This window comes from Leptodactylus fuscus, chromosome 3 (genome assembly GCF_031893055.1).
Source record: "Leptodactylus fuscus isolate aLepFus1 chromosome 3, aLepFus1.hap2, whole genome shotgun sequence".
Taxonomy (NCBI): Eukaryota; Metazoa; Chordata; class Amphibia; order Anura; family Leptodactylidae; genus Leptodactylus; species Leptodactylus fuscus.
Window position 1 is genome coordinate 107,200,608 of NC_134267.1, and position 26,300 is coordinate 107,226,907.

General features: G+C 40.4%; 1 protein-coding gene across 2 annotated transcripts in view; it reads left to right on the forward strand.

Annotated features, from left to right (window-relative positions):
- WASF1 (WASP family member 1) overlaps positions 1-26,300 on the forward strand; it is a 66,144-nt gene that overhangs the window by 22,761 nt on the left and 17,083 nt on the right. Inside the window, exons 2-4 of one of the 2 annotated variants that reach the window (XM_075268142.1) lie at positions 7,017-7,150; positions 12,759-12,893; positions 25,889-26,042. In XM_075268142.1, the coding sequence (XP_075124243.1) occupies positions 7,017-7,150; positions 12,759-12,893; positions 25,889-26,042 (423 nt within the window). Of the gene's footprint in view, positions 1-6,992; positions 7,151-12,758; positions 12,894-25,888; positions 26,043-26,300 lie in introns of both variants that reach the window. The other variant, XM_075268143.1, reaches the window with a different exon arrangement.

A 26,300-nucleotide genomic window follows, 5' to 3' on the forward strand; every position in this document is an offset into this window, starting at 1 on the left:
TCCGTCAGCAGGAAAATCTGTATCCATCTAATTACAGCACCTTGTAAGGCAGTTTCTGCTATTTCCAAGATGTCTTTCTTATTCTGCATTGCAGCTCCATTTTAATAAAATATATAGTTTTATTTGTGTGCAAATTAGTGGAAAAAAGATTTGGGGGCGTTTCTTCTCCTTCTGGGGCTTCAGTCTCTGTAGTTGGGTGCAGTTATCTAGAGCAAAGTGGGAGATATCACTCATGCAGTTGGGGCATTGGAGCAAGGTGACAGCTGGGGACGATTATCTAGAGCAAAGAGTGAATCCAGAACAGGAGAAGAAACGCCCCTAAAGCCCCTTTCCGCCAATTTGCATAAAATAAAACTCCGTTTTCCATGGATTAAAGCAGCCATTATGGTATAACATCTAAATGAATAAACATCATTCAGTATCATAGAATGACAGGGGGGTGGGCGCTACAACATTATACAATGAGGACACCTACTCTATGATCTTTTGTAGAAAGATGTGTATCGGGTGCCATGATCACATGTCCATGTCTTTGCACGGTTGGTGTCAATAACAATAATGGGGGACTGGTAGCATTCATGCCAAATTTTCTTATTCTAGTCATGTGGAGAAGGTTGGTGCTTTATGTTATTAATAAATTTAAGTCTGGGTTCACATCTGCATCTGGCCTTGTCACAGTGTCTGTCAAAAATTTCCAGAAAAAGTGCTGCAAGTCTTGACTTTTTTCCGTCTGGCAGTTTCTATTTAAAACAGACTTCCAAAGGACCCTGTTACAGTCAGTGGGGTTTGTAAGTTATTATTGGTATCCTCTGTTGTCTGTGTGTCCATTGTTCTGGTCTAACAATGGACACCCAGGTGCATATGTGAATTTAGGGTAAGACATTATATCTTATTGAGGGACCACAGTGTTAGCTGGGTTGTTGCCCCTATCATCAAATGTGCAGATAATATTGCCATTGAGCTTTATGCACAATGTACTCTGTACTATACACTTATGTCAGAATTTTTACTCCATTATATAAGCCGTTATTTATTAGACTTAGTGCAAGTAGCTAATACAAGACCTTCACTATTTTAGATTAGAGGTAACATAGACTATGCTGTGTGTTTTGTGTTATTATGTATAACCCAGTCTTTATTTTCCATTTTGTGCTTTTCTTGTCTGTTATGACTTCTCAGCGCTGGCATTGTGTTAGGATTTCAGCCTTGCATGTTTACACACTAGAGCTCTGTCTCTCTTTGTAAATGCTCCTGACATGATGCATTATTTAATTAGCATCAAGTTTCCGCCGGACAGAACAGCAGATCCTGTAAACGTCATGTGAAAGAAACTATTGCTTGTCGGGCTTTCCCAGTGCTGCACTGTCAGTGGGAAACTACTGCCAAGCTAAGCCCCTACCATTCATAGAGTGTCATGAATGCAAGGATTCACTGCAACTTGATACACAATTTTTCTACTAATAACTCCAAAAATAGGTCTTTATGTTTCATTTTAACCCCTGCGGAAACACCAATGGATTAGCTGTATGGAGCAATGGCTGTCACATAACTGTGCCTGTTATTCCTGCATTCTCAGTTAGAACCCGGACATTTACACCATCATAAATACAAGCAGTACATCATAAAAATATGCAAAAGTTGAACAATGCATGTATGTACAAGGCTAACGGCATACGACCGTGTTTCTCCCATGTAACTTGGTCCGTGTGTTACCCTTGGTTCACATCTGCGTTTGATAATCCGTTCGGGGAGTCTGCATTGGCACCCCCGAACGGACTACCGAATGCATTTGCAAGCGGTGTACAGTGAAAGCATACGGACCCCATAGACTATAATAGGGTCCATGTGCTTTCCATGAGATCTCCGCACGAATCATGCGGATAGAAAAGTAGGTTGTGAAGTTCTTTCCTGTCTGCATGTTCCCTGCGGACAGGAAAGAATATAGTAACATTCAATAATTTGAAATCAATTCATTTTGAACATTCAAGCCACACGGCCGTACTGTATTCATCATGAGGATCTGAAAACCCTCTCGGACCTGGACAGCTTTCCTCTAATCGCCCGCTGTAATGATCCTTTTAGCCTTCTCTAGACAAAAAGTTGCAGGTATCTTCATAATTTAATATTTTTCAGAAGTGGTTCACTACATTAAATGGATTGCTATATTCTGGATTAATAGATCCACTAAGATGTTCTCTAATTATTTCCACATTGTATAACCAATTTACGAAATCGCATGATACACATTCAATACAGTACACAGCATATCTAGTGTTGCCTATAATAAAAGTGCTTATCTTATGGAAATCATCATTTTTATAAATACTTGTGAATTATTGGTAGAATAGGCACACGCTATGAGCCTTGCACCGTGCCGGTGATACATATGCTGGATTCAGTAATCATGGTTGCTGGCAAATGGTTATGTCTAACAACCTCCCTAAAAAAAAAATCATGGCTAATGGCTATGAATGATTATTTTAATAGGGTCAGGCTACCACCAGACCCAGTTGGCAGTGGAATATCTCCTTGCACAATAAAGGATTGGGATGTTGAACTCCAACATACCTGCTATACGTTTTCCCTGGCATCTAGCATTAGGAGTTTGTGAACAGTGGTATATTACGAAGTACTAGGTGCCCTGGTCCTGCCCTGACATTCTTAGATGGGGTAAAGTACAATAAACAGTAATCATATGCGTGATGAATGGTGCTCATTATAGATATTAGTTCTTATTAGTATATTTTATAATATAGTACATTCTATATCATTTGTAACTTGGTTTACACACAAAACCTTTGTACTCCTAATGGAGAATTCATGTGATCCGCACCTCACATTAAAAGGCTTTTATTCTTTACAGAAAAATAGGTTAAATGGAGGTTGTCATAACAATCTTTGGTACAGACATCACTGAATAGTAATATAATCCGACTTTTACCTTTTATGTGAGTACGTAATGAACGACTCCAGTCACAACATTTCTATTCTTGTTGTTTGGTTTTTAAAGGTCCCTTGGCTAGAGATCCATCATATTAGGATATTAGGTTTATAATATGAATAATATTTGGTTTTCTTTCTTGTATTCAACTTGTGCAACTATACTTCTATACAGCTGTTTTTAGAGCACAAGTATAATAAAGGACAATAGTGCAAGTAGATATGTGCAGGAAATGGAACGTGATCTTAGTGGGGTGTCCGGAGCATCAGTAACACAAAACACTGTTTGACCTACTATTAACTATATGTACAGATATACATCTGCAACTAACTTTAGATAATTAACATAACTAGCATTACACAAATGTAATAATCTATATTTGTGCAATCGATATTGACATTTTTTTTTTTTTTGTGCGTGTGTGTTTTATATATTTTAACTTTTCCAAACAAAAAATTTAAGAAGAACACATACAGGATGAAAAGTCATCAAGATACAATTTATCAGTAAAGGGAAGCACAGTGACAGGCAGTCCAGATGGCAGGGATTGTGTATCTGAGAAAAAAATATATAAAATAATGATACAAGTATCCAGACCTAGAAAATATAAATAATTCCTGGCTGGTGTGCTTGGAAATTAGCCACCAATACTCTGAGACTTCTGTATAAATCAGAGTTATAGGGTGGATTGCTTGCCACTAAGTGGCTTATACAGATCCTCCTACAGGACAACACCATATGTGGAGAATGTAATAGTATCTCTGAATAAATATACCGTAAAGAGTATATATAATAAAGCCGATAATGTGAGTCTATTAAAACTCAAACTTGTTATCTATGAATAATGGCAAGTCTGGATTCAATCGCAAAATAGGTCGGTTTAATGTGGCACAGACCTATTAAATCAGAATGCTAGCAAGCCTGTTTAGAGACAAAGTATCAGTCTAACTTAATCAATATGGATCAGTCTGCTATAGCTCAGATATATTGTATCACGTTGCCAGCAAACCTGAGATAGAAAGTAACTAGAAATCTGTTTCAACGTGTTTTCCCTTTTTGTTTGGAACAAAGTCTAAGATTCATCAGGTGGAAAGTATGACAAAGTAATCCTATTGCTAATAATCCCTAAATACAATGGACTGCAGTAAAACTGAATTTCTTGACTCCCTGATTGTGGAAGCTGTTACTTAAGATGGCGCTCTCGTGTTTATATAATAGTAGCTGTGCCCTCCTCTTGCAATGTCACTTGGGCGCACTTAGGGCTAGTTCACACGTAAAAACCTCCTGGCTTATTTTGGTCCTGAAAAAAAACGCTTCCTAATTAGGAAGCTTTTTTTTTGACATTGCCAAGCTTTTTTTGGAGCTTTTTTTTTTTTAAAAAACCGCTTCCAAAAAAATCCAGGCTGTTTTCCCCTCCCATAAAGTGAATGGGCTGAAAAAACCGCGTCGCTTATTTTTGCAAAAAAACGCGCGGAAAAAAACCACGTGGTTTTTGCCTCCCATTCACTTCTATTGCTTTCTTCAGGCGGAAAACGCCTGAACAAAGGTCATGTCGCTTCTTTTTTCTGCTAGCTGTAAAATAACTAGCAGAAAAAAAAAGCTAGCGGAAAAAAAAGCTAGCTGTTCACATAGGGGACCATTGTAAGGGTCAGTTCACACGTGAACTGCCCGCGCGGGTTTTGACACGGAGAGAGACGCGGTGAGCTGCGTCTCTCTCTTGTCAAAACCCGCCTGCCGCGACCATCGCGGTCGCGGCTTTCCCCTCCGCTGTCGGCTAAAATGAATGAGCCGACATAAGAGGGAGCTGCCGGGGGCGGAAACCGCGCGGCTGAGCCCGCGCGGCTTCCGCCTGAAGAAAGGGCATGTCCTTTCTTTTCTCTGCTAGCGGCAGCCCGCCGCTAGCGGAAAAAAAAAGCCCGGTGGTCTGCATAGACCACCATTGTAAAGGGGCGGATTTTGAAGCGAAATCCGCCCCTTTGTTCACGTGTGAACTAGCCCTAAAGGGGCTGATTTTGAAGCGAAATCCGCTGTCAAAAAACTCCCCTTTGCCCACGTGTGAACTAGCCCATAGGATACAATATCCATCAATCACGCGCCTTGCCTCCGTGATGTAAGGGAGGTGTCGGATGAATACAATGATATGGCAAAATGTGCAGCCAATCCAGGGCCCCTGCATCATAATGATGTCTTGAATCCCAAAACTCAACACTAATACAATACACTGCAATGCTTATGCATTGCAATGTATTGTAAATCTCTATACTATTATTACAGGTAGTTGGTCCAGTGAGTGGAGAATGGGGTTTATGTTAGGATTGTTTGGTTATAACCAAGCTGGAGCATTTTGAACTAACAGATGGTGATATGTGTCTGTAAGTCCCACATGTAAGGGTCAGTTTACATTAGCGTATGTATTCCGTTCAGTTAGAGACACCCCTGATGGAATACAATCTCAATTGCAAGCGCTGTGCTGTAAAGGCACACAGACCCCATAGACTATAATGGGGTCTGTGTGCTTTCCGCGCACTGCCCCCATGAATCATTCAATTAGTCCAGGCATTATGAAGGCATGGACCATTGTGGAGAGGTATTTTGTTGGTAAAAAAAAGTGTTGAATTTTAGCAGTGTTCCTCAAGTGGAAATCCGCATCAATGACTACATACAGGTTTTGCATGTAGTCTGGGTTATTGTTTTGTCATTTTGACAAAGGATGGCTTGGTGTAAGTCATTATCTGTTAGCCATGTATCACAAGACAAGTATGGTGGCTACAGCCTAATCCTCCTGGGAGGCACTACTTGTTGGAAATGCAAAACTGAGTAAGGGGAGAGAACTTTTCCATGGTATTAAGAAATACCCTGCTCTTTGTGAACAAGTGGTCACAGTTCTAATGGATAACTAACTTGGCTTAGGTATTCTGCATGTGGTTGATAGGAACCCTACCAGTTTGCAGATGTAAGGGACCGTGAGTCACAGTGCAGCATAGGGCTGCACAATTAATCACAAAAAACCCAGTGTCGGTAGCATTCTACTTTTTCTAAAATTACTATTCTGCATTTCCATAGAATATGAACCGCATTCACATATGAGGAATGCGGATTGTAGTGTTGAATTCTACATAGAAATTGGTGTCAAATCCTTGACACATGAGCCTGGTAAGGACTAGTAGAGCAACCATGTGATTCCAAGGTGATTCTTAATTAGCCGACAAGTTATTATACATCTGTGTTCAGATGATGACAATGATGATTAATATTATTTCTCTATTAACAAGCTTGTAAGGTTTTGTCATGTGTGCATTTCACATTATTTCAGTGGAGCAGGGAGAGCTAAGAAACCACTTCTGCTAGTAAAATTTTTTGAGATTGAAAAATTTAGATTTGAAGAGCCCTTCAGTTGAGGGTATTCTTGGCCACACAGTGAATACAAAAAAAACCATACAAAACAAATAGGGCTTTTACTTAAAGAGGACCTTTCTTCACTTTTGGGCACATGCAGTGTTATATACTGCTGGAAAGCTGACAGTGCGCTGAATTCAGCGCACTGTCGGCTTTCCCGATCTGTGCCCGCTGTAAAGAGCTTACGGTGCCGGTACCGTAGTGCTCTATTGTCAGAAGGGCATTTCTGACCATTAGCCAGAGACGTCCTTCTGCCTCGCGGCGCCTATCGCGCTGTGCTGTGGAGCGGGGAGGAACGCCCCCTCCCGCTCCTGATAATACTCGTCTATGGACGAGCTGTGTGAGCAGAGGGAGGGGGCGTTCCTCCCGGCTCCACAGCACAGCGCGATAGGCGCCGCGAGGCAGAAGGACGTCTCTGGCTAATGGTCAGAAACGCCCTTCTGACCATAGAGCACTACGGTACCGGCACCGTAAGCTCTTTACAGCGGGCACAGATCGGGAAAGCCGACAGTGCGCTGAATTCAGCGCACTGTCAGCTTTCCAGCAGTATATAACACTGCATGTGCCCAAAAGTGGTGAAAGGTCCTCTTTTAAAAAATGTCACGCATATGTATGATATGACATTTTAAATTTGTTTTGTTTTTTGTTATTACAGGTAATAATCTATCTTCTGACCAAGGATGCCACTTGTTAAAAGAAACATCGATCCCAGGCATCTGTGCCACACTGCTCTGCCAAGGGGGATCAAAAATGAATTGGAATGTGTGACAAATATTTCTTTGGCAAATATTATTAGACAGCTTAGTAGTCTGAGTAAGTATATTTATATTTTTGTGTTCTTTTATATTTTTAGTCTATGGAAGAGATTTTCAAATGTTATTGCAAAGGGAAATCCATGTTTCCTGTAGCCATCCATTATTATTAATTATGCTTACTTGCATAGCGCCATCATATTCTGCAGCGCTTTACAGACATTGTCAGTCACTGTCCCATATAGGGCTCACAATCACCATCATGTTTCATGTACTGTTTTTGTAGAGTCTTCTTCAGAAAAGGAAATGCATTTTTTGTCTTTGGTATAACCTTAACTTTGCATTAAAAGGATGGCAGAATTACCTGGCGCTCCCTTTTGCAGTCATAAATAACAGCAAGTGTTTCTAAATCACGGTATTTAATGTTCACGGTGTCATCACAGAGTTCATTTACATGCTGTCTTTGAGGGTATAAGGTGCTCTGGTGTCTCGCAGCTTGTCCCGGTCCTGCTGTTTCAGGGCTTTCTTACGGTGGAAGTCCCCATTGCACTCACTGACTTAAAAGGATTGTCTCATTTCAGACCATTATTGAGAGACAAATGTTATTGTTTGTATAATGAAAAATTGTACAACTTTCCAATATACTTTCTGTATCAACTCCTCACTGTTTTCTAAATCTCTGCTTGCTGTCATTCATTTTATTCTCTTAAAATGGATAAAAACCAGTCTGTGGTATATTGGAAAATTGTACAACTCTTTATTACACAAACAATATCTATCTCTTGATATTGGTCTGAAACTGGACAACCCGGTATGTATACTTAATCTCATAAACTGCTATTTTGTGTTTTTATCTTTTATATGGTTTACTATTCTTGTTACTTGCTCTGGAAGAGTAGACCAGTGAAATACAACTTGCTGTTCCTACAAAGCTTTCCATGCTCTTTCAAGTGGTGAGGGAAAGTGTGAGAAAAATTGCCACAAATGGTGTCGCAAAAGTCATAGATTTCTTATGAGTCTATCTACACAGAAACTAATTGCTTCGGTCACTTCTTTTTAGTGATTGGGTGGGGTCTCTGCACCCAGGCTCTTACTGATCAAAACTTCTGTGTTTGTATGACTGACCAGGAACTTAAACAGTCAGTTCTTTGTCAGTAAACCTGTGAGGACCTCAACATTCAGGCAATTGCTAGTGAAACCTGTGATGCCATTAAAGATGTGATGTCACAGGGAAGCCATATTCTTGACTGCTAAAAATAGATGTCCACTCTCACTGAGCTGTGTATCATACAACCGTCTCCAAGTCTTCTCTGTACATTGGAACTCATTACCAGGACACACAAGACTGTCCCCCCACAATCACAAGCTTTAAGAAGATCTTGAAGACTCACCTCTTCAGGAAGGCCTACAAACCTTCAACACTTCTGCCACCACACCACCATCTGAACATCCTCTCCCCTCACCTAGTGTGTCTTTCCCTTGGCCCTCATGGATTGTAAGTCCTCGTGGGCAGGGTCCTGAATCCCACTGTACCAGTTGGTCACTTAGTATAATATTTGTGTTGTATGTTTTGTGTACTGTTTGTAAACCCTCAAATATACAGCACCATGGTATTCTCTGACTTAAGTCAATGATCTGTACAGTGTAGCAAATGGGTTAAATAATTGCCATGAAACAAAGGGCTGCCAGCTGTCAAAGAAGAACAACTGGAGAATAATAAAAAATCAGCAGGTAACTGAACTAAGAGCTCTGCTAAAAATAATTCATCTTGCATATTTACTTCCAGCTGAAATCTGAAAATACTCTGTTCAGATGACTTTCAGCATACGTGTATGTTTAAAGAAAAAACCCATTGTATTATTTGCATTTAGCTGTGATTGCATAATGATTTTTTAACCATTCTGCATTGTAGGCGAGGGATGGTCTGGTAACTGAGAACACATTGTAGTTTTTAAATTGCATTTATTGAGGTTTTACAAATGGTAATTAAAATGAACCGAAATCACTCTTGACCACCTCTCTTCTGCCCCTCTTGGATCTGATCCTACTTAGCTCTGCAACTATTGCCTCTCATTGGCGGTACACTCAACTAACCCACTTCTATACATCAATCAAGAAATCATGACTTGCATTGAATGCCTTTGCCCTTTAAAGTCTTTGCCTTTCTTCAGTAGCTCCAACTCACGTGTCATTTGTCTATGGTATGTTAACAAAGGATTCTGAAAATCATCTACTGGTCTATATGGGGAGTTGGGAGCTTCAATCCTACCAGATGCGTGGTCCTCTGCCTTATGAGCCTGCCACAAATTTTCTATCTCCTGTAAGGTCCAAGAAACTAACTACAAAGTGCTCTCACGCTGGTACAGATTCACCTCTGTCCTTCACGAGATCTATCCCTCCGTGTGGGATCGATGCTGGAGATACAGTACTGATTGGGGTATGATGGCACACATCTGGTGAGGATGTGCATTCCTGTGCGCCTCTGGTCAGATGTCCGAGATATTATTGAGAGAGTTAAGTGCATTGCTCTGGAGAATGACCCTGTACCTCTCCTCCTCTCTATCTCCCTACGAAGTTTAGAAGATACACTCACAGGTTGCTAAGGTTTATGCTAGTTGCAACTCGTACTGTTATCCCCCGGTTGTGGAAATCCCAGTTTCCCCCCACCCCCCATCTCTGGCATCTTGGTTGCTGGAACTACTCCACACACGAAGTATGGAAAACCTGCTTGCTGAATTGAAACAGGACAACAGAGCCCATCAGCAGACATGGCTCTTGTGGCTCTACTGACTTTCATTCTGTCTTTACCCCCTTCCCTCCTGATACCTTCTGCACCTTTACTTGTCTTCCTTCTCTCCCTCTCATTGCATTTCCCAGTTCAGTTGCTTCTACTGATATTTCCCTGTATGGTAATCCATATAAAAGATAAAAACGCAAAATAGTAGTCTATGAGATTAAGTATGCATACAGAGGCTGTCCAATTTCAGACCAATCTCAAGAGACAGATATTGTTTGTGTAATAAAAAGTTGTACAATTTTCCAATATACTTTCTGTATCAATTGCTTATGAGTTTCTAGATCTCTGCTTGTTGTCATTCATTCTCCTTACTCCTTGTGGTAAAAATCCTTCTATGGTCATGTGATGTACACAGAGGTGCACAGCTCCTTATAGTCGCAGTACAGTAATCCGACAACAAACAAAAGTGTGATTTTTCCTGGTTGGATATTGTTCGGTGTGGTAGACCAAACTACATATCTGAACTGATATAAACCATTAATGCACAGGTTATCCTTTTGGCCAGTCAATATTAGGACTTCCAGCTATTTTATGGTACTATTATCTACTATTGTAGACTGTAGTAGGACATCCATAGAAATGGTCTCAACAATAGGAAATAGGAAAACACAGCCCACTCACAAGACCTTCCATGGAAGTCAGTATCCTGGTTCACACCGTTGTCTGTGGATGATGGATACATGGACCAATGAGCCCCATTGGCTTGGAGCGAGATCAACACGGTAGAAAGGATAATGTCCAGCAATTAAACACATCCAATAAAACTTAACTTTTAATCAAAAAAACATATTGCAATAAAAACAGGGGATGCTGTACGCAAAAAATATAACCCCTATCGTGCACATAAAGTGTCTGGCTGACGCGTTTTGGAGAAACTCGTCTCCTTAGTCATAGCCTTATAGAAATGGTACCTTCACTATGCAACACTTGAAGTTTATTTTTCTGATAAATTTCATACAAATCTCACAGAAAAGACTAGTGATATGCTATATATGTGGCGTTAATTCTACCCTATACTCATTGTTTTCAGTACCTAATAGAGCCTGTATAGTAGAATATACAAGCTATATGGCTTGTATTGCTACAAAGCTCCTTACATGCTGTGCATAAAGTGTATGTCTGGCAGTCTGATTTATGGTTGTCCTTTTTAGTATCATCTAATCTAGGCACAAGGGAGAATTCAATCACACTTCTGTCTCTTCACTACAAAATGGCTAAATATTATCTGAAGGTGAAATTCATCTGAGGCAGCGCCTGCTGTGCATTTTAAGTTGAATTTTTGTCCTTGTGATACAGGCTGTATAACACCTAGGAAGGTCAGCAAAATATCCAAAGCCCTTTTGTTCAAAATAAGTTCCAATAGTCTTATAGTAATGTTGCATAGACATATACATGTTATTACCATCCTATAATTTTAATTCTTTTATAACCGAGCACTTATTAGATCCCGTTGCTGATGGATTAATACATTTATTAAAATTTGCTGGAATACATTTCTATGGTATTCTTGAGTTATCTTCTTTGACTGTAGCCTATCAGCTAAAGGGGACTGTTTGAGAGGCATAGAGTACCTTATATACTCGAGTATAAGCCGACCCGAATATAAGCCGAGGCCCCTAATTTTACCACAAAAAACTGGGAAAACTTATTGACTCAAGTATAAGCCTACGGGGGAAATCCACCATTGCTGATAATAAGCCTGGTCATGTGCATCACAGCTTAGTAACTCCATGTACCTCATAGTAATAGCAGTTAACCCCATCATGTCCCTCACATTAACCCTCTGTGTGCCTCACATAAGAGTTACTGATATGTGGGACATATGGAGGTAATAATTAGGTATCTTCATAATTAAGGTCCTTTACTAGTACCCCCATGTGTCTCACATATTAGGGACCCTTATATAGGGCACACGGGTTAATATGAGGGACATGATGGGGTTAACTGCTATTAATGTGAGGCACATGGAGTTACTGAAACTAAATTAATAACCCCAAATGCCTGACATTAATAGGCAGAGTAACCCCAGCAGGTACCTGTGTTTTACTTTCACTTTACTGAAGCTTCCTCTCCTCCATGCGACAGACATCTTCTATAAGACGCAATGAATCCTGGCCACGGACTTATCTGCAGATGTTACATTCTAGTGGCTACAGGACCTTTGATGACTTCACATGACCTACATGACAAAGTCACGTGACCTACATGACAAAGCCAATCACGGAGCAGTAGCACTAAAGGACCTCCCCCTTCGTTTAATTTATGCAGGTCCTTCAAGTTTCTGTGCTCTGTGGACCCTGACTCAAGTATAAGCCGAGGGGGGCTTTTTCAGCATAATAACTGCGCAGAAAAAGTCGGCTTATACTTGAGTATATACGGTATGTACCAAAAGAAGTTTTGGAGCAGCAAACCTGCAGTGCAGTTAGTGTGGGTGAAAACTTCACAAGGGTAGACATTTCTTTCACAGAGTCGCAGCATCCCAGTGTGCTGCTTCTTTCTTTTAGATGCTGGTGCATCTACAAGGCCCTGTGGCCTATCCGGTCTAAGCGTCCTGGCAGTGCTCTGAGCTTCCTTTATGGCACTAATCCAGAAGGCTTAAATGGTCAAGAGTGCTTTTGTATGACAAATTAAGATTGATGTAGAAGCAGAATAAGGTGACCAAGCTTTTCTACTATTGCCTAAGGGAATATGTACCTCTTGAAGATTATACTTCGGACAATCTAAGGACTCGTACTTTGTGTGTAATATGGGCTTACTGTATGTAGTAGTTCATGTGTGCTTCTTTGTCAGACCTTTAAAACATTCCAATACAGCACTCATTGTGACAAAGTAAATGTTATTCTGTAATGTAATTTTTGTCCATGTGTTTAAGGTAAATATGCGGAAGACATATTTGGGGAGCTCTTCAATGAGGCCCACAGCTTCTCCTTCAGAGTGAACTCCTTACAAGAACGTGTTGATCGGTTATCTGTCAGTGTGACTCAGCTAGATCCTAAAGAAGAAGAATGTAAGTTTTATAACCAAGCAGTTTTTCATCTTTTGCAACTACTTTTATGTTCTGGCATTGTAGGTGCTTATTATAGTACAGAACCTTCATGCACATTTTTGAGCCTGCAATAATTCTCCTGACAAGCTAACACAGCTGAACAATTGCACGCTGCCATTGTCTGATGCGAGCACATGAAATAGGTCATCTTCAGTTCCACATTCCGCTACAGTTAATTAAAGAGTGGAGAAAGGCATTACAGTGGCATTCTGTGCCTATTGGCTAGACATTTGGCTTGCATATCTGTATGTAGTATTTCTTGTAGCCATTCCGTTCCCCGGAGCTATAGAAATGCAGAAATATAATTGTCCAATGCCCAAATTTTTGTCGTGGTATTTTAATTATAACCAAGAGCACATTACTGGATTATAAATTTCTCTGTCCTTCATACTAAATGGCTGTGCAATGATTCTATACTTACAACCATGAATGGAACATTGGAAGGAATAACATAGTCATTGTTGCCAACAACTGAGGCTTTTATTTGTTTGTTAAAAAAAAAATTAAAAAATATATATACATTTCATGTATATGAAGTTGCGTTGAATTAGCATATGTTTGGTTTTCATTTTTTTGTTAGAAAATATTTAAATCCGAATTTTATTATGAACAAATTTTAAATCTATCAACAACAATCCATTCTGTCCATTCTCCCATTAGGGTTATAATATATATCTATATCATGTTTATATATTTGCTGAGCTGACCATAAAATGTATTTATATCATGTGCAGCTTCTATTCTAATTTATAAGGTCCATGAGAAATACTTAATATCGTACTGTCGCTTCGGGAACTGTACTGCTCAGCATGCAGGTGTATCTGTCTATGTCTGATCTTATTATTCTTTGCGGGGGGTTACAGCTGTATAGTATCATTGAAAGACTAGATATGGAAGGATGACAGAATTGAGAAGTATTTCAGAAATGTTAATGTATAATCTTCTCTAGTTTCTCTGTTGATCTGGTGAATATTAGATACATGCACAGAACATTAAAAGCGGCTATGCTGCATACATTTCATTTGATGGATTAATTTATTTATTAGATGTATATAGTCGCAAACTTTCTGGGTTTTCAGTGATTTACTTATTTGAAAAGCCCTCAGGAGTATGTTGTTCTTCACCAGTCAGAAAACCTGAAATTACCAATTCATGCCCTAACCTAGTGTAGCTCAAAGTGTATTTGCAGCACATTATAATATTATATATGTATTCAGTATTATTTGGCTAGGGCTCAGGAAAATGCCAAAGTATTGAGCACAGCAGAACCTTCCTTGACATCATTGTTGCCTTAGCATCGATGAACAGAAGTGACGTTCTTTTAAGAAATGCAATAAATGTGTATTCTAACTGCTGTTTTAAAGAATGTGAAACTATTATTTGACTTGAATGGAGTCAATACTGGAAAGATAAAGGATCTGGGAAAACAACAGAAGGAATCTCTTTTTACATGGCAACATTCACTGTCCAGAATTTACAGCTAACAGTTCAGTTTCAGGAGGTTTAGCGAATTCTTGTCAGCATCAACTTGCTTGCGCTCCAGGCTTAAAGCTCATTCAGATCATGTTTTTGGCATTCTTTTATTAGTTGGTTCGTTTAAAGAATCTGTTAAAATAGGATGCCAACAGAAGGGCATATGATTCAGTGTGGGAAAAACAATGGACCTGCTTTGTCTTTGCTTTTGCGTCTGAGAAAAAAATAATAAAAAAAAGTCTACTGCACTTAGACCATATGCCCTGCAAGTGACATCTCTTAGCATCCATTTTTAATGTATCTGTTAAGCAGATTTCACAGAATCCAAATATATGATGCATACATACCGTTATAACCAAATGTAGTCTGACATATTGTTCATTTTAATAAAAGCTATTGGGTAATCTGATATGATTCAATTTAATATTCATAAAATGGTTATGGAGTAGGACCATACCATACACAATATATTTACTTCAATATGATCAGGATATCATATAACTGTTTGCATGTTATAGAAAGTTACAGAAAAAATGTTTAACGGTTCCAATAGTCAGTAGTTTAGGGTTTGGGATAACACTTGTCCATTTGTTCCATCTGAAAATATATATTCATCAGAGATTTCCAAATGCCAGATTTGGACTAAAGTTACTGCACCTAGCTGGAAGTCCCTACATAGCACTGCAGAAAAAAACGTAGAAGAGGCATAGCACTGAACTCCTGTTGGAGCCGCTACGTTTTCAGCACATGTGAGGTCCTAGAGGTTGACCTCTCACTTATTATAATGTACAGTAATGCTATATCTTATCTAAATGGTATTGACTTACAAGATATAAGAAATTCCTTTAGGGTATGTTCACATGGCGGAATTTGCATTCCACCATGGGAACATTTCATACGGCTAGCCGCAACGGGATGCCAGTGCATTCTGCTCCAGATTAGGTTCAAATGATGGGCCTAATCGGGTTGGAGCTTCGTGCCGTGGACGCTGTGGCAAGATAGGGCAGCTTGCTTCTTTTTTTCTGCTACTAGCTAGCGGAAAGAAGAAGCAAGCGACTCCCATTGAAGTCAATGGGAGCCTTTTTTGGCAGCAGATTTTGAGGCAGATTCCAAGTCCGCTGCCAAAAAACTCCATGTAAATGAGCCCTTGAAGGGGGTCTCACTGTCCCCAGCTTACTATAAACTGCTTCCATAGTGCTGTAGATGCTGTTAGCAGAATAAAAACCATACCTTAAGTTTCAGAGCCCCAGGGAAGCTTAGTAAAAGCATTTTTTCTTTATTCAAATGAGGACCTTGGAGCACTGGGGGAGTTTTCTTCTATTACTGAGCACTGCTACATCAACACTAAACATGCACATCCTGCAATCAGCTCATCCCTTCATGTCCTCTCAGGTAGGGAGTGTTATATACCATAGCAAAGCTGATGGCTCCCTGACTTCAGTGCACTTGAAGCTTTTCTATTGTCTGCCCCCCGTTGCAGCGATATCTGTGCTGTTAGTTTCAGCTACCAACATCCCTGCACATTGGCATGGGGCTGGCCTCACAGCGGTGTCATCACTTGACGGTGCAGAATCCCTCCCCTTATGGTATGTTTCTATAGACTTGTATTGTAAAGGTGGGTGTTCGTCATGGCCTGTGATGGCACAGAGCTGTAAGGCTGGCCCATTGGTAGCTAAAAATAACAGCACAGAAGAAACCAGGAATGCTGGCCGTGCACTGAATTCACGACACTATCTGCTTTGTAACACTCCCTAACTCAGAGGACAGGAAAGGTCATCTTTTAAGTCCGTTGCTCTGATCCTATAACCAATAGGAATAATGGATTCTAAAGATGGTCATTAAAACTTAGCGTATTGTTATAGTAACAGCAACAGACTTTAATGATAGTAGAATAATGCACATAGACTATGCCCCTCTGTATCTAGTCCAATTAATTATAGTGTAAAAAACAAGGCTGATACTATCATCTATCATGTTTGTTTACTTTTATAGTTTTTTTTCCACTTTCCCTGAGAGCCGGAGAAGGCGGGGGTGAGGCCTGAGGGGCTCCAAGCACCCCGGCTCCACCGACCTGGCGCGACCTGCTCCAGGGACAGTGGCAGGTGGGGAGTTTGACTGGGGCCGTACACCTGTCAAACCGTAATGCAGGGGTCCTAAGGCGAGCTCAGGGAGGACAAAAGCCTCCCGTGGAGCAGAAGGGCAAAAGCTTGCTAGATCTTGATTTTCAGTATGAATACAGACCGTGAAAGTGGATCTTCAGGATCCTTCTGAACTTTTGGGTTTTAAGCAGGAGGTGTCAAAAAAATTACCACAGGGTTAACTGGCTTGTGGTGGCCAAGCGTTCACAGCGACGTCGCTTTTTGACCCTTCAATGTTGGCTCTTCCTATCATTGTGAATGTCATGTTTGTTTACTTTTGTAACAGTAGAAAAAGTCCAACATTCAGAACTTTTTCTTCTGTCAAAAAAGAACAACAACAAAAAAACTAAATAAATTTTTCACATGGGGTGAATGCAGATGGACTCTCACTGCATCCTCCCCTTCCAATATTAGATTAGATGATGTTTGTTTGTTTTTTTATCTAAATTTATATTATTGATTAATAAAATGTAAAAGCCCCTGTATACACCATATTAACAGATATTTATACTATATACTTCACTTAGGGGGAGTTCACACTTGCGCCCCATGTCTGGTGTGTGCATTCCGCTGGGTTTCCATCCTCAGCCCCGGTGAAACTGGACAGGGGACGGAAACCCGGCAGTCAGCTTTAAAACCCATTCACTTGATTGGGTTTGTAAAGGTGACCACCAGTGTCTGCCTGCGGCCTCTCCACAGGGAAACCGTTGTTTTTTTTGTTTTGTTTTTTTAACCAGACACAAAAGTCCTGCATGTCTGACTTTGTGTTCGGCCGAAAACAAACTGGACAGGGGACTGACTTTCCGTCCCCTGTCCAGTTTCACCGGGGCTGAGGATGGAAACCCAGCGGTATGCACAAACTGGGCGCAAGTGTGAATGCTCCCTAAGGGTGCATTCACACTACATATACTGAAGCTTATTCTGAACGTAAAACACGTTCAGAATAAGCGGCGTATAAAGCAACTCCATTCATTTCTATGGGAGCCGGCATACGAGTGCTCCCCATAGAAATGAATGGGCTGCTTCTTTCACTGCGAGCAGTCCCATTGCAGTGAATGGGAAGTACCCACGTGTACAGCTAGCTCTGCTCATGCCAAGCCATATACGCCGGCACTCCCCATTCACTTCAATGGGACTGCTCGTACTGAAAGAAGCAGCCCATTCATTTCTATGGGGAGTGCTCGTATGCCGGCTCCCATAGAAATGAATGGAGCTGCTTTATACGCCGCTTATTCTGAACGTGTTTTACGTTCAGAATAAGCTTCAGGAAACGTAGTGTGAATGCACCCTTAGTGAGAAATATTGTTGGTCAGTCCTGTGGCCTGGATAATATTGAACACCCTAAAGAAAAGGCTGAGGTCTTTTTAACTGACCTTCTTTGTAGGTGATCAACATAAAAGGAAACCAAAGCAAGTCACTCTTGCTGTAGAGGAATAGGAAGCTTAGAGAAGCACCCGAGCTGTCTCAGAAGTTTGTTGGAAAGCAGATTGTTACTGCTCTGTAGGAAGCTACTTTTCCTTCCTGTTCTAAGGAGCAAACTTGTTCAGTGTGATTGGCAGAGCTGCAATTGTTTGACTTGCCTGTAAGACATAATCATTTCATTGTGCTACAAATAATGCCAGTTTTCACTTGTTATTAGCTGTGTAATGTGCTAAGAATGCAGGGACAGTTTCATCGCCATCAAAATAATCCTGAGTTAATAGCATTTTGGAAAACAGCAGCTGCTGAATTTGTGGAACAACTGCTGGGAAAATGATTGAAAAGCAGCTGTTTTTCGGTTAACGCTAAAATGCCTAATCTACCATTACATTCCCTGGTACTATGGAGCAGTGTGTTCTTCATACTTTACTATGTAGAAATGGATAGGCAAGATTTTTGTGTGTATTCTTCATACACTAAACTATAAATGCAGTTCATGACATGGCATAGTCGCAAGGTTTAAAATTGAGTATGTTACATTGAATGTGCAGCGTATTATCAAACAGGAGCTGAGCTGCTGCCATAGCTGCTGGGCAAACCCAGCAAATGCCAGGGCCTAGGTTCCAAAGATCACTCTGCAGCCGGGAGGTGACTGCGGCTGCTGCCTTTTTTTTTCTTTTCTAAGGAGGCTGTTACCTGCTGGAGTAAGTCGTTAATGGGCCCTATTTACTTACCAATCCCCCTTCCCCTTCTGCCCACTAGGGACAGAGAAAAGTCCTCTGAGTATAATAATAGTTTGTGGGTCGTGAACCCCAAAAATTCCAGGTTCTGGTGATCCTGAAATTTTTGTGATATTTGTAAGGAACAACATAAGGGCCGCTCTGGGACATTATACTGTGTGCAGACGCCGCTATGGTACATTATACTGTATGAAATGGCTGCCATGGGACATTATACTGTGTGCAGGGTCCACTATAAGATATTATATTGTCTGGAGGGATCACTATATGAAATTATATTGTATGGGGGCAGTATGGGATGTTATACTGTGTGGAGGGGCCTCTATGGGATATTTTACTGTCTAGAGGCCACTTTGGGGCATTATAGTTTGTGTAAAAAAAAAAAAAAAGGAATTATACCTTGGGGGGGGGGGGGGCAGGAAAGGGAGCACTTTGTCATGTAGGGGTTAGGGCCCCCCCCTCCTCCCAAGTCAAAAATTTGACACCGTGCCACACCAATAAATTTTAGAAAAAATAGTGTTGTTACACACGTTCCAAAGATGTCTTTCTTATTCTGCACAACCGCTTAATTTAAAAGAAAATCTGTGTTTTATTCTTTAGGGGCGTGTTTTCTCCTGCCGGGGCTTCACTCTCTGCTCTAGATAACTACTTCAATCATTGCCTCTTTTTAACACCTTTTCCGTCAGTAAAGTTTTGCATAAATTTGAATGTATAGTTTGCGCAAAATTAATATTTATAAATAAGTTTGACTCAAACTAAAGCATTATTGAAAAAAAATAAAATAAACACACTGCACTGCATCAACTCCCCGTTGCGGCTTGACAGCAGCGAAAATGCCGGTGGCGGAAAAATGAAGAGAAATTCCTCTTCATCTTCCGCCATGTGAACATACCCTTATACTTGCATTTGCCTACATGCGTGTACTACCACATATTCACCAGTTTAGATCGTCTGAAAAAGAGGGCACATATCCTTTCTAATATGTCAGATAACATTGAGAAAAGCTCATTAATCCCCGATTATACACAAACTTTCAGAATCGGAAAGCAAAGCTTATCTTGCTCCTACCTAACTTTAAACCTCAAATAGTGTACTTGGCTTTCAATGGATAGAAGGCTCGATAAATTAACATTTTCATCTGTAGCCCTAATATTATAGCTGAAACATGGCTGTAAAGTTTTGATGTTTTATATACCTCCTTAGAAAGGGTTAAATAAATTAGCAAGCGTAGATTCCAGAGTGGTAAACTCACATGCCACAAGATTATAAAAAGAACTCTTCTCACATTAGATTTAATTTACTATTTTTAGGCCGCGATTCTTTGGGAGAAAGTAGGTTACTTTCATCAATTGCTTAAACTACAGTATTTTCCAAGAAAAATCTCTTTCTTTGTATCGCTGACTGACCAGCAAATCTAGATTCAAACCTTGTTAAAAAGAAATCCGATACTTGCCCATTTTAGCTGAAGAAAATATTTTGTTTATTATCCCAATGTAATGTATTCTCATCATAATACTATCTATAATTAATATACCAATAAATTACCTATGTGTTTTAAGGCCACGGCTCATCAAGAGTGGTTAACTTATAAGCAATGTTATAATATACTTCTACCTGACCACCTTCATTACGAGAAACTTGATTCCCTATAGCTACCCTTACTAGAACTGTCAGCAGAATACAATGTCTTTTTATGTCACTGGAGATGGCAGAAAGCTTCTAAGATGTATTAATATACATTATACTCTGTATTCTGTTACTGAAGCCTGCCCTTTAAAGTGATGCTCCACCTTGGAGTGACTTTAATTATCGTATAGAGGAAGTGCATTATCACCCATTGTTTAATGCGTCCATTACTGGAATACCTATAAGTTGTCTGTATTGAGTGGTGTCAGCAGGTTCTGCTTGGCATTGTTATATTCTACTCTCTCCATTTATACTTTGGTACATTGCAAGAGGTTTTGTTTGTTCTTGTAGGTCGCTTTGGATTGTAACACTTCAAGGTACTTTAAAGCAGAAATAAACAATGTGAGACCTTTCCTATCTAATGGCATTTGTGTTCAAATATCTCAGTGGGTGGCTCTCCATGATGACAAGTGTAAGGGTATGTTCACACTGCAGAATTTGCATTCCGCGCGACTAGCCGTGACAGGATGCTGGTGCAGTGCGGCATTCTGCTCCGGATTAGGCCTGAAGAATGGGCCTAATCAGGAGGGAGCCTTGCGCTGAGGACGCCACGGCTGCCATGGCTGAGTCAACCGCGGAGTCCGCAACAAGGTAGGGCAGCTCGTTTCTTTTTTCTGCTACTAGCTTTTGAGGTGGATTCCCTGTCAAAATTCGCTCCAAAAAACTCAGTGTGAACATACCCTAAGAGTTCTGAAGTTATGGGGGTGCTATTCTAAAGTTTGTGAACCCCCCAGTTCGCTTACAATAGCAAATGTTAAGTCAGCTGGCAAGTTAAATATCTATAAATCAAAAAGGGAAAATCTAGCACTCCAATAAAAAGCATTCAATGTTTATTAAAGGGGCTCTATCATTGGTAAAAATCATTTTTAACTAAACATATTCTTGCATAATCTTTAGAAAGGCTATTCCATGCACACCTTTAGTATGTAAATAGCCTCAGTAGATTTTGAATGAGTCCGTTTTTATCCATATGCTAATTAGCCCCCAGCGAGCATCGGAAGTCTCAGCAAGCACTCCTCTCTGCTGTGTATGAGAGCAAGGAGATGAATCATCAGCAGCAACCTGTACTGTACACACAGGTGACGCTAGGGTCACACCTGCGTTCAGGGTCTCCGTTCTGTGGTTTCCGTCTTCTGCATGCCAGAAGACGGAAACCACAGACCGGGTCCAGCGGTGAGCGTTTTATGCTCTCCGCCGCGAAACCGTTTTTTTTAATCCGGACACAGAGTACTGCATGTCCGACTCTGTGTCTGGATTATAAAACCCGGTTTCGCGGCGGAGAGCATAGAACGCTCACCGCCGCTCACGGCCAGACAGCTTTCTCACCCATTCAAATGAATGGGTGAGAAAGACTCCTGCAGGTTTCCGTCTCCTGCCTCTATTTTATGCAGGAAACGGAAACCTGCAGTACAGAGAGGAGAACGCAGATGTGAACGAGCCCTGAGTGAGAGTGCTCACTTAGACTTCCGGGGTGCTTGCCGGAGGCTAATTAGCATATAAATAAAAACGGGCTCATTCAAAAACTTCTGAGGGGATTAACATACAAAAGGTACGTGTGGAATAGCCTTTCTAAAGGCTATGCTAGTATATGTTTAGTTAAAAATGACTTTTCCCAATGATAGAGGCCCTTTAAAATGTGCAGCACTGAAGTACCTAAAGCAACCGCTATACTTTGTAAACGTTACTGGGAGCTGACTTTGATGACCTAGTTTAAGGATAGCTATCAATATTGAAAAGTGGATAATCCCTTTAACTATAATACTGCAGGGATTCATGTTAGTACCTTCATCTGAGAGGGTCAGCGTCAGACCAAAGTTTTATTTTCTCTATCGGTTCGCTTAACGTACAGTCATGGCCAAAAGTTTTGAGAATGATACAAATATTAATTTCTACAAAGTCTACTGCTTCAGTTTTTCTAATGGCAATTTGCATATACTCCAGAATGTTATAAAGAGTGATCAGCTTAACAGCAATTACTTGCAATGTCAATATTTGCCTAGAAAATGAACTTTATCCCCCAAAACACATTTCAACATCATTGCAGCCATGCCTTAAAAGGACCAGATAACATCGTTTCAGTGATTGCTCCATTAACACAGGTGTGGGTGTTGATGAGGACAGGGCTGGAGATCAATCTGTCATGATTAAGTAAGAATGACACCACTGGACACTTTAAAAGGAGGCTGGTGCTTGGCATCATTGTTTCTCTTCTGTTAACCATGGTTATCTCTAAAGAAACACGTGCAGTCATCATTGCACTGCACAAAAATGGCCTAACAGGGAAGAGTATCGCAGCTAGAAAGATTGCACCTCAGTCAACAATCTATCGCATCATCAAGAACTTCAAGGAGAGAGGCTCCATTGTTGGCAAAAAGGTTCCAGGGCGCCCAAGAAACACCAGCAAGTGCCAGGACCGTCTCTTAAAAGTGTTTCAGCTGCAGGATCGGGCTACCAGCAGTGCAGAGCTTGCTCAGGAATGGCAGCAGGCAGGTGTGAGTGTATCTGCACGCACTGTGAGGTGGAGACTCTTGGAGCAAGACCTGGTCTCAAGGAGGGCAGCAAAGAAGCCACTTCTCTCCAGAAAAAAACATCAGGGACAGACTGATATTCTGCAAAAGGTACAGGGAGTGGACTGCTGAGGACTGGGGTAAAGTCATTTTCTATGATGAATCCCCTTTTCGATTGTTTGGGACATCTGGGAAACAGCTTATTCGGAGAAGACGAGGTGAGCGCTACCACCAGTCTTGTCTCATGCCAACTGTAAAGCATCCTGAAACCATTCATGTGTGGGGTTGCTTCTCAGCCAAGGGAATCGGCTCTCTCACAGTCTTGCCTAAAAACACAGCCATGAATAAAGAATGGTACCAGAATGTCCTCCAAGATCAACTTCTCCCAACCGTCCAAGAGCAGTTTGGCGATCAACAATGCCTTTTCCAGCATGATGGAGCACCTTGCCATAAAGCAAAGGTGATAACTAAATGGCTCAGGGAACAAAACATAGAGATTTTGGGTCCATGGCCTGGAAACTCCCCAGATCTTAATCCCATTGAGAACTTGTGGTCATTCATCAAGAGACGGGTGGACAAACAAAAACCTACAAATTCTGACAAAATGCAAGCATTGATTGTGCAAGAATAGACTGCTATCAGTCAGGATTTGGTCCAGAAGTTGATTGAGAGCATGCCAGGGAGAATTGCAGAGGTCGTGAAGAAGAAGGGTCAACACTGCAGATATTAACTTGCTGCATTAACTCATTCTAACTGTCAATATAAGCTTTTGTTACTCATAATATGATTGCAATGATATTTCTGTATGTGATAAAAACATCTGACAAACACACATAAAAACCAGAGGGCAGCAGATCATGTGAAAATATATTTGTGTCATTCTCAAAACTTTTGGCCATGACTGTACTGTATGACTCAGGGTTTTGTTGGATTACTGAATAGCAAGGCAGCAGCACCAGAACAGCTATCTAGTTGCTGTGGGCACTGGTGATTGACAGTAGTGTTATCTACTGGTAGTAGTTGTGCCCTACAAACAACCATCTAAGGAGAGCAAGGTATAAACCACCTTTTGTCTTTGACCAATCAACCTTGATGTACTGCCCTATGAGGGGCATTTTAGTGTCTGTACTGGTGCATCTTAGTGTCAAAAGCATGCATTACTCTGTTAATGAGTATTGTTAATTGATCTGCCTTGTTCTTAGTGTCCTGGTATGCACAGGGGTTTTGAATGGGTAAGACCCTGGGCTTTTTGTGTATGGCATGTTTCTGTGTCAGATGATAATTACATTTCAGGGGCTTATGATAGAATGTCCTAATGTTTGCCCTACTGTACACTTTTATTTAGGTCAGTGATGAATATTCATGAAGTAGCTGGTTTCCTCAGCAGTCAGTAGTTCTCAATTCCAGTGCTTTATTAAACAAACCATTAGAATGATTTCCTTAATGGGAGTTCTCAAAGGCAAACAATTGGGTTCACTTAAAAATATTATCAAAAGGAAAAATTAAATTCATAATATATACACACACGTGTGTTTTTATTTCTATCTATCTATCTATCTATCTATCTATCTATCTATCTATCTATCTATCTATCTACACACACACACACACACACACACACACACACACACACACACACATACATACACACATAGATATATACTAGCCCCTGCCCGCGACTTCGTCTGCGTGTTATTGGCATTGATGATCCACCTTTATTCAGTATAAATTGCTGTCATTGATGGTTTGCCTGCTCCAGCGTTTCGGCAGCTCTTAAGCTGTCCTGCTGCTGAACTCGTTCCTTGCACCGTGCCTGTGATTATTTCGGCATCTCCGAAGCTCACTGGGACGTCATATAATGAGCGCGTTGGCGTCGATGATCCGCCTGCTCCAGCGTTTCGGCAGCTGTCAAGCTGTCCTGCTGCTGAACTCGTACCTCGCACTGTGCCCGTGAATGTTTTGACATCTCAGCAGCTCGCTGGGGGACACTATGTGACATGTGTGTTCTTGGCGTCGATGATCCCCGTTACACACACATGCACACATATATATATCAGTGTGGTAAACACTTTAGCCCTGTTTTTGGTTGGCTATCATTTTATTATCAGACGGGCCATTTCTTTTGACAACATGAAATACATTTCTAGTACAGTTTACTTGCTGTGGACTTTACAGCTACTTTTAATATGAGGCACTGAGTGTGTCGTATCTGTGTCTTAACTTTTGTTTTCAGCCAACCTAGTGGTACAGGTTGTTTTTGGGTAGTGTAGATCAGGTTGTTGCTTTTATCATAAAAAAAAAAAAAAAAAAAAGTCTCTGAAAGTGAACCTTTGTCGAATGAAAATATATAGACTGTTGAGTTTGACCTGGATAGCCACTGTCTGTGTTTTTTTTTTTTTGTTTTTTTTTTTTTTTTGGGGGGGGGGGGAAGGTTATACTGGTAAGAGGAGTAACCTCCCTTGGTTGTGTGTAACAGAGACTGTTTCCATATTATCAGCCGTATTAAATAGCGCTGCTGTAGAGCTGAGCTTGGGTTGCCAAGCCTTCTCTGCTTTACAGATAAGAAATCCTTTTGACTTAGCAAATCCATTGCTAGTAAAGGTGAATATTGCTATGCTAAAAGTAAGAGCTGCAGGGAAGGCTGATATTAAACACAGAAAGTAGAATGCTTTTAGGTTTGGGAGGATATATGAAGCTATTTTCTGAGTCTTCAGAGAGGTATGATGATAGTATTTGTCTCAAACTGTAACTTTACTATGTTCTGAATATACTGTAGTTCTTTCTATAGTGAATATTGTTTTTTTTAATCGTAGTAGTTTTGATTTTTGTACAAATGAAGGTTATAAACTGATAGGTGACTTTTAAAAATGAACAATTATTTTTTTTCCCAGTATTTTTTATGAAATTACGTATACAGACCTAACTCTTAAAACAAAATGCAATGAATTTGATATTTTTCTCATCTAACATTAGTTTTTTTTTTTGCTCTTCAGTGTCATTACAGGACATTACAATGAGGAAAGCATTCAGAAGCTCTACTATTCAAGATCAGCAATTGTTTGACCGCAAAACTTTGCCAATACCTCTTCATGAAACCTATGAATTGTGTGAACATCCTCCACCTCTCAATATACTAACACCATACAGGTATTTATGTCTGTCAACATCTTTTGAAATTGTATTTGAAGATGTAGATGTATTAAAAAAACACAAAAAAGCATACATTTAAGAGATTCATAAATACTTTTCCCACTATATATACCACCAGTATATTATATGCTACGTCCTGTTGAAAAATATGGCAAGTAAGTCCCATGAGTGCACCACTAAAGATCCCCTACATATGAATGTATCAAGCAAAGTAGTGCAGAGGCTCCATAAAGAAGCACTTAGAGTTGCAACTAC